This window comes from Myodes glareolus, chromosome 2, assembly GCF_982192425.1.
Source record: "Myodes glareolus chromosome 2, mMyoGla1.1, whole genome shotgun sequence".
Lineage (NCBI taxonomy): Eukaryota > Metazoa > Chordata > Mammalia > Rodentia > Cricetidae > Myodes > Myodes glareolus.
The window spans coordinates 132413055-132422571 of record NC_142027.1 but is presented as its reverse complement, the minus strand read 5'-3'; the positions used below and the strand labels follow the sequence as shown (position 1 = coordinate 132422571).

The 9517-nt window shown below is 56.5% G+C and overlaps 1 protein-coding gene across 4 annotated transcripts in view; it reads right to left on the bottom strand.

The window, feature by feature from the left end:
* Positions 1–835: 835 nt before the first annotated feature.
* Fam222a (family with sequence similarity 222 member A) overlaps positions 836–9517 on the bottom strand; it is a 46621-nt gene continuing 37939 nt past the window's right edge. For all 4 annotated transcript variants that reach the window (XM_048449815.3, XM_087903730.1, XM_085680574.2 and 1 more), the window contains one exon: positions 836–3287. In XM_048449815.3, the coding sequence (XP_048305772.1) occupies positions 2011–3287 (1277 nt within the window). In that variant the 3' untranslated portion in view covers positions 836–2010. The remainder of the gene's footprint in view (positions 3288–9517) is intronic.

The following is a 9517-nucleotide window of genomic DNA, read 5'->3' as shown; positions in this document are numbered from 1 at the left end:
CGGGGTGAAATTCCCAGGGGAAAGCCTGGTCTTGTGCACACGTGACATTGAGACTATTCCCTTTGAGTGGACTCTGGGTTACTGAAAGGTTTCAGGAGACTGCAGCCCCAGCTGAGGGCCTGGCTGACTTGATTGGGACGTTCCTACCTCTGCCCTAAGCCCCACACACTGGCCAGGGCTCCGTGTGGGGCGGGAGGGCTGCCCCAGACTGGATGTCCCAATTTTTCTTGGCATAGATTATCTGACTTTGGGGCAGGAGAGGAGCTGAGATCAAACATGGGCACAGTGAAACCCCTCTCCTTGGCTCCCATCCTGCTGGGTGCTCTGAACTCAGATTCTGCCCCCCACCGTAGGACAGGTTTCATCTTTCTGTGTGGGCACCAGGCCCATGGCACTGTAAATTCAGGCAGGAGACCTCCCGCCTCCCAAGGATGAGTCTCTGGCAAGATTCAGCTGGTCCCTGGTGAATGACCTCCCAGTCTGGGCTAGCAAGGATGACGGCAAGCCTGTCCCCAGCTCTTCTGCCACCATTTAAACTGGGAGGATGATGACAGGAGCTGGGGAGGGGCTTACAATGGGGGATTCGGAGCCACCCCAGCACTAGAGAGCTACTGGAGCTCAGTTTTGATTCTGTGGGTGGACTACTGGCCACCAAAGATGACATATAACACATGGGGGAGCACCCAGCTTGAAGAGCTTTGTAATAACTTGGGCACAGAATACAGTGTATGCCAAGCCTCCCGCCAGGCTCCCTGGGGCGCCTTCCCGTGGATCCCTGAGGGAGGGAGCCAGCGAGAGTGGAAACATCTTCACAGCACACGGCTGAGACACCATCTGTTTTCTGGTTTTTTTCTTTCTCTTCGTTTTTAAAACAACATAGTGCAGACTGCACTTCTCACAGTAGAATATAATGGTCAATTTTAGTATAAAAAAACATTCTCAGAGATTTGTAAATGCACTTAGTGCTTGGACAGGCCTTGGAGAGATACGGTACCGCTTCCAGAGTGAGCGCCTGGGGCTGGGCTGGGACTCAGGGACTGCAGGCCATGACTTCTTGGGCTTATCTATGCCACCCCTCCCCCACAGCAGTGCGGGTCAGGCCTGGGGGGGTGCAGAGGAGCTGGATGGGGTATTCCAGTTATAGCCAGTAGGTCACCCTCTCACTAGCTCCCAGGAGACCCCAACTTGAAGGCAAGATCATCCACGTGAATGGAGTTTCAATTTACATGCCCCTCGCTAGCCCGTGACATCTCTGTGCGGGTAGGGAAATGGTGTCCCTTCCTCGGAACGCAGGCAACTGTAACAAATACACACGTCTAGGATGTGAGTGGAGTCTCCTTGGGCACGGTGCCCTTGTGCAATGCACCAGCTGTTCCCGGCAGCCCTATATGGAGTAGTGGAGGGAACAGAGAAGAGGTTGGTCCAGGGTGGAGAGAGTAGGGTGGGATGTGATTCCTACTAGGAAAGATGGGGAGGGGAGTCAGGAGGAACAGGGGGCTGGTAGTCCTGAGGCCTCTAGGAGTCTGGAGTCAGAGTGGTCATCACCTAGAGTAGTTGGTGGGGGGTACACTTTGGACCCAGGGACTTTCTAGAATCCTTTCTGCTCCTTTTCTAAGAGACTAGGGGACTGTGGGTAAAGACCCAGTGTGTGCGACTTATGCTGACTGGAGCACCCCTGGTCTGAATGCCTCTGCTGGAGCTCCAGAAGGAACTTCCTGTCTGCAGAAGGTCCTCTTTCCCTGCTTCGGAGGAGGAAGGATGGGCCTTGCAGGCAGCCCTGGACCCTCCCTGCTCCCTAGGGCAGCAAGTTGGGAGAGAAAGCCCTGGTGAGTGAGGTCAACCTGCCTGCCCACCGCAGTGCGGAGCGAACCAGCCTGGCTTCCCTGTGGACACACAGCCACAGGGCAGGCGGGACGGCCTGCTAGCATCCTGCCCTGTGCTGTGGCCTGCTAACCCTCAGCACCCTGTCCATCTGTCCGTCCATCGGTTCATGAGCTCGCAGAGCAGACTTTATCTGTAGACGGGTAAGCGGATGTGGGCGTGCTGGTGGTCCAGCAGCCGGGGCACGGCCACTGTCTCATAGCCCTTGCCGAGCATCTGCTCCTTGATGCAGGGTGGCCGGATGTCATTGATGAGATACTCCAGCGACTGCAGGCTGCTGCTCAGCACCGCCGTGTTGCACACGCTCTTGCTGGCCAGGCCCGAGAGTGTGTCTGCAGGAGGCCCAGCCAGCTCCCGGGCAGCTCCCGGCCCCAGCTCTGTCAGTACCGCAGCGGCTGCTGGATTGTAGCAGTCGCTAGTAGGTGTCACCAGAACACTGTTCCAAGGGGCAGCAAAATACTGGCCCACGGTGAAACTGGTAGGCAACCCCACACCACAGTTGTGGGGCGACCCGTTGGCCCTCTCGAATGCCCGCCCGCCACAAGTCTCAGGAGACTTGCTGGCTACAGTGCTGCTACTGTAGGCTCGAAGTGGCTGGGGTGGGGGTGGGGGTGGCTTCTGCGGCCATAGCAGGTAATCCAGGCCACCTTCTGCATACCCTGCAGGTTTGGTGGCCCCAGCCAGTGTCAGGGCTGGTGTGGCTCCCTGGCTCAGTTCTGCGCCTTTCCGGCAGTCTGGCAGACCTGCTGTGGCTGAGTAAGCCATGCTAGGAAAGCTGGGCATCGGGCCATGCTTAGCTGGACTGGGGTGGGGCACAGCCACACCCTGACAGGCGCCTGGGGCAGCGCCTGGGGCCTGGCACTGCTGGTTGAGCTGGTAGAGGATGCTATGGATAGAGGGCAGATTGGAAGGTGGCAGGGGCAGGCCCCGGCCCGGCAGAGGGATCACAGAGGTGGCAGTAGCGGCTGCAGGTAAGCTGGGCGGTGGGGCAGGTGCCTCGGGTGGCTTCGGGTAAGCCAAAGGCCCCAGAGTGCTGGGCACCGGGTAGGGTGCGATGCCCACTTGCACAGTGGCCGGTGACAGTTTAGTCCGCTTGCCCTCCACGCTCTTAAGCACACTTTTGGTGTGCCCAGCGGGCACAGCTGAACTAGAGGAGACGACCGCAGCCTTGACAATGGCCAGCAGGCCCTGGTAGCCGGTGCTGTGCTGAGGGTAGGGACTGTAGCGCTGGCCGCTGGTGTCATAGCCGTTGACTGTGCGGCTCAGGTGCTTGTGCTGCGGCACCCGGATGTTGGTGGGGAAGATCTTGATGGACAGTGGGCTGTTGGCCACCTTCTCGGCATAGGCATCCAGCTCGGCTGGGCTTGGGTAGCGGGCGGAATGCATAGAGCTGGCCACTGACTCGCCTGTAGGGAGACAGAGGCACAAGTGAGTGTCAGGCTGGTAGCCACAACCCCTCAGTCCCCACTAGGGCTCTGGGAGCTGCCCAGTTCCCCTTCCCTTGCTGGTTTCTCCTCTGTTGGTTCCACACTTCCAACCTTTGAACCAAAGCATGAAGTTCACAGAGGAAACCGCACACACATACAAAGTTTAAATAGGTCCCACCACTCTTTGGCAAAGCCAAGCTTGCCACTTTTTTCCTCTTTGAGAGAGAGTCCTGGGTGTGTTCAGGTTGGCCTCAAACTTGATGCATATACAAGAATGACCCTGAACTTCTGATCCTTCTTCCTCTCCCTCCCAAGAGCGAGGGTCACAGCTGTATACCATCACGCCCTGTTATGCAGCGCCTGGGATTGAACCCAGGGCCTCCTAGACAAGTTACCCTACCAACCGAGCATCCCAAGCCCCACCCCACTTCTGCCAGCATGGACTAGCTGTGCTGGTATTCCAGGCTGGGTGAGATGAAGTGGATGCTGGGCGCTCACGGTGGCTGGCCTGTTAATACTGTGTGTGACATTCTAGATTGTGAGACTTAGGTGGTCACAACTGGCTCTGCCAGGGGGAGGTGAGCTGCTGGTTCAAAGACCCCCTCCTGGCATCCTGAGTCATTCCAGTAGACCAGAGCACAGTCCAGAGCTTCCTCTGGGGCAGGGGCACAGGGAGGCACACAGGAAGACCTGTACTGGTGCTGGCACAGGGTTTAGGTGGAGCCCTAGCTATGTGGGCTATGTAGCCCTAGGCAAGCTGCTGGGGCAGGCTTCAGTTTTCCCGCTTGTGGAGTGGGGACAATAATGGTGCCAGTCACAGGGTGACCTCGGCGGTGCTGAGGGGCCCAGCGCGTGGGTCACACGGTGGGTGACAGGGGACTTAGGTAAGGGCTTCACCAGGCTGAGCCTTCCTTTCCTCATCTATACAGATGTTGCTCCTAAGGCTGCCTCTGAGAGTGGCTGTGAGGACTCAGCAGGTCCATGTGTATTAATTAGGCAGTGCTGGAAGAGACCAAGTCTGGCCCAGGGCAGAGTCTTATCAGAGAGGGACACACCCGTGAGGTCCTTTCAATTGGAGGCTTCCTATCTGTCCTCCCAGAGCCTGACCTGAATGGCCTTGGTCCAACATTAGTCTGGATGATGGTTCTCTGTGTCAGGCAGGGTGGTGACTAGGTCAGCCTTCCCAGACAGAACTGCCAGGAACATCTGGGAGAGGTCAGGCCAGCGGAGGCAGGGCCTGCCCACTATGTATCTGCCCACTGCAGGGAGACAGATGCTTGTCACAACTAGGGGTCTGCATACTTGTGGCTTCCAGTGGGCTGGACCTGGTGGCTGCCTCACATCCCACAGCACACAGCACACAGGACAGAATGAGCACGATCCGCCCAGCCCCGCGGGCCAGCAAGGCCCAGGTGCAGCATGGCCGGAGGCGGCAGTGACAACGTGGAACAGGGTGTCGCATTCCTCTACCTCTCAATCCGCTGGCCTAACCTGGACCCAGAAGGCAAGTCCACCCCGGCCCTGCTCTGGGCCTCCCCAGCTCCGAAGTAGCCTAGAATAAACTTGGTGTGGAGAATGGAAATGCCACTTTGGCCAACGGAGGAATCTTTCTCTGCTATTGGATTTAAACTACATTATACAAGCAATTTCATGGGCACTTAGCACCGCTCTGAGAGTCCCGCAAAAAAGGGACCAGCTCCTCACTTGCCAGCCATAAATCAGCAGTTGCTATAATGAGCACAAAAATGTCACTTTTATGCAATTTTACAGATGAACAAAACTGGTGAAATTAGCTGTGGAAACCTACCAGACTCAGCAAAAGCAGCTGCCGGGAGGGGAAAAAAATGATGGCCGTGTGTATTTGCGTTCCCCTTAAACTCTTCCCAGGCAAGTGTCTGCCACTGTGGTGTGAAAACTCATTTGTCCTCCGCATTATGCTTTCGTTCGGAGTTTATCTTGAGTATCCAATGAGCCACCAACTGTGAAAATGATTAAATCTACAAAATCTATCTAATGGATGGAATAAATTAGGTGTTCAAAACCTTAAGAAAAGGGAGGAAATGCCTGCTTCCCTGGTCTTCTTACCAAAAGAGGGCGCACCTGGCCCCCATCTGGTCAGCGGGCATCCTGCAGGCAGTGGTGTCTGGAGGCAGAGGGAGGCTCGCGGCCAGCGCCGGCCAGGTACAGGCTCTGTACCCACCATTTTCGGAGTGGTGTGTGTGTGTGTGTGTGTGTGTGTGTGTGTGTGTGTGTGTGTGTGTGTGTAGGGATGGCATCCTTGTGGTGTACATAGGGATGGGTGTGACATGTGGCAGCCAGCCTGGAGCCCTGGCTCTCAAGTCATTCTGACCACCCGGCACTCTAGTCTCTGCTGTGCCCCAGGTCCCACAGCAGGCAGGGTTGAACTGTATAGCCAGCAAGACCCTTCGGAAGGAAACCTGGTTTGCTGCGGGCTGGTTCTCCCACGACACCCAGTCACACGGGGACCTTGGAGAGGCCTAAGGGATGAATAGAGGCCTTGGCCCTGTGAGACTTGTTCAGTCCCAGCTGAGCCTCCTGAGGGACCCTGAGTAGACACAAGTGGCTCTTGGGTTTCCAAGTCCCATCAGCCACACAGTGTTGTCACCTGACCCAAGATAAGATGACACACAGGTCTCCATTTTGTAGGTTAAGAGGTCAGAGGTCACAGCCAGCCAAGGGCAGAGCTAGGCCGGTCTGTCTTCTGGGTCACTGTCACTCCACCCCAGGCAGTGCCCAGCAGGGCTGGGGCATGTCTGACCGCTGAAGGCCACCACCCAGCTGCTCAGGGACTGCTTGGGCTGGTGTTTAGTGAGCCTCTTCCTGGACACAGTGACAGTGAGGCTGCTGGGGTTCCCATCACAGGGCCGGTTTAATCATGTGTCCCACATACACCTTTGAGATGGTACCCCCGCCTTAAGCCTTGGTCCCTAAAAGACCCTTTTTTTCTGGCTACCCTGGAGTGCTTCAAACCACAGTTTGTTCTGCAGTGGACCTGGCTTGGGACCCTAGGCTACTTGGCTGCTGGGCCCAGGTTGCAAAGTCCCCGTCACAGGTGCTCACAGCATCTCAGGGTCTGGTAAACGCAGGGCAACAGGGAATGGGGAAAGGTCCTCATGGAGAGGCTGGAGAGCTGAGCATCAGCGGGCTCCTTAGGGGAGGGTAAGGCAGAGGCTGCTGGCCCCACTGGAAAAGCCCAGCATCCACACAGCCACCCAGCCTGCCCTACCCCTGTGCCAGTTAGTCTGAGGAATCTCAGTGGCAGCTGTCATTATTGAAGGGACCATGGCACTGACTGCAGCTGGCCACCAGATTCAGGGCGCCCTCTAACGGTTTCTGCACAGCTGGGTTCCACTCCCATAGGACACAGCAGACGCTGGAGCCTGTCCCTTCTGGACCTCTGCCACTGCTGTCTGCCACATACCTACTGCTTCCTGGGTCCTACCATGCAGGCAGGGAGGAAAGGAGCCAGCACCCTGGGTGGGTGGCAGGTTGACAGGTGTGGTGGACACATCTGCATTCTTGGGCACATCTTCCCTAAGTAGCCATGTCTGGCTCCCCTCGTTTGGTATGAACTGGATTAGTGGCTTCATTATATGAGAAGAATGTAGTATGAGTGGGCAGGAATGTTGCTAAGTGACTTTGGTGAGGTGACAGGGTCTCTCTATGTAGCCCTGACTGTCCTGGAACTTACAATGAGACCTCACGAAACTCGGAGATCCACCTGCTTCTGCCTCCCGAGTGCTGGGACTAAGGTGTTCACTACCATCACGGTGACTCGGTAAAAGGCCACGCGAATGCCACTTGAACCCAGTCATGTGGATAGACCACACAGGTACCTCATGTCCAGAAGACCCTAAACACTTCTTCCACCCTCAGGAACATCACGGGCAGCTTCTCACTGCCATGTCCGGGGTATAGTGGCCGCTTGGCACTGACTCCTGGGACGGTTTGACACACTGCCCTGGGAATCAACAGCGGGGTCCAGCAGACTGAGTGGTGGGCTGGGAGGGTTTGTGGCTTGGACGCAGAGCCTTTGAAGAGGGGAGCCATACAGGATCTGAGCAGAGGGGCCAGCAATCCAAAGATGGGTGTTGGAAACCGAAACATCCAGGCCCCAGGACACTGTGGTCATCTGGTGTGTGCTTCACATGGACGGTTTCCCAGGGAGAGAGACCATCCATTATGATTGAGGTATAAAATAATTCCCTGAAGGCCCCTGTGTTAAGGCTTGTCCCTTGCTGGTGGCACACGTAAAGTTGACGGGGACTTAGGGCACTAACGGATTAATACACTGATGTGTTCATCTCGAGTTGAACACCAGGTGGGCCTGGCTGGAAATAAGACACCTGATTGGGGTGTGCCTTTGAGCAGGGGTGACAGACCAACTGAATGCCAGTGGTCTTTAAGTCCCAGATCTGCCACGTGTGCCCTCAGGGTACCACTGCCCCTCTCCAAGCTGGTACTAAATTGATTCCCACTGCTTGAGTCCGAAGGGTCTTGAGAGCAGGTACAAAGGACTGGCCTTTCTTGGTGTCCCTGACCCATGTCAACGTTGACAATGATTTTTTTTGGAGCTCATGTGCAGTCTCCACTCAGCTCCTCTGCAGAAGCCTTCACTAAGGTACGCTGTTCAAGGCGACACTGGCCACCTGACCTAGACCTCCCTCTGCAGCCTCCTTTCCTGTCAACAGGCCCTCAGCACACACAGGGTTGCATTTTCCCCTGGGTCAGGCACTGTGCCCTCGTGAGACAGCTCTGGAGGGCCCTGTGCTCCGAAAAGGTTAGACGCGCAGGGTTAGCATCAAGCAAGGGTGACCCGGGCTGCCTCTCCCTTGCTCAGCTCTCCCCCAATCCATCTCCATCCAGGAAGTCCCCATTAACGGCTTGTCTGGAGATTTAAAAGGCTGGCAGGAAGTGCCGGGCGAACTGTCGCTGCCATTAAGTTAATGTTATGGGCCTTTTACAGGTGCGTTAAATAGACGCGGTTATTAACGAGTATATTAAGCCAATTAAAACCAGCCCTCTGAGTGGGGTTTAATGTTGCCTCAGGGAGATGAGAGGGCTTCACTGCACTCTGCCAGCAGCAGGGTGGGCAGGGAAGGGAGGGCGGGGCTCCGCTGTGGGGACCACAAAGTGGTAGAGCTGGGTCACGGTTACCTTGACTACGCAGACTCAGGCTGCCTGTGTTCTTACCAGGATGGGGCTGAAGGCTGGGCTCCAGAGGACTTAGGCATGCAATGAGATGCCTCTTCAAGAAGAGAGGGGAGCCGCTATCCCAGAATTCCTGGTCCTGGGCTCCAGATGCCCTGCAGGATCTAGGCCTGTATCATTGAGGTGGTCCAGGGCTCAGGCTGTTTTAGGAGGTTTATACTGAGGCCAGCTTCACTTGACAGGAGAGAGAAGCTCTGGAGGGGCAGGCCTGCTCAGGAGCCTGGGGCTCAGGAGCCTGGGGCTCAGGAGCAGCACACTTAGAACAGGGTCTCCCCGAGGTGGCCCAGTCACCTCCTGACCCACGGGAAGCTCAGATTTCTGAGTACAGGCTGGCGCTGTCACAGGAGTGGGAAAGTGGTAACAGCATCCTCTTCCGGCCAGCCCCCGCCTCTCCACAGGGGACCAGGAAGTCCCAGAGCACCACCCTTCATCTGCATTCCCCTTCACTGTGACACTATGCCCTTGGAGGTGGCAGCCTCCTGAATGCTCAATTAACGTGACACTAATTAGCTGGTGGCACCAGCAGAATGCCTAATGAGACCCCTCCGGGTTGGGGGTGGGGGGAAACGACTGGGCAGGGGAGAGCAGCTGTTCTCTGGTCTTTATTGGGAAGGACTCAAGCAGTCACGGGGATGGCTGCTTGGCACCTTGCTGCCTGTCCCAGGGACCCCAATCTGCTGCAGGTACTGACCCCTGGTGGTCAAACAGAGGATTAGACCCTGGATAATTCCAGGAGCGCTCTGTTAATGGTTGGAGTGTGTGTGTGTGTGTGTGTGTGTGTGTGTGCGCGCGCGCGTCGCGTGTGCTATCTCTTGGGGCAGGGGGTGAAGATTAAGTGGGAGAACGTTCCGATGTGTGTGCACATGGATAAAGCCACGAGATCTAATTTCGGGGCATCCTGCACCCCACCCCACCCAGGCCCTCCTCACCCCTAGGATGGCTGGGCCCTGGGGTGGCCACTGTCTCATTTCCATCCT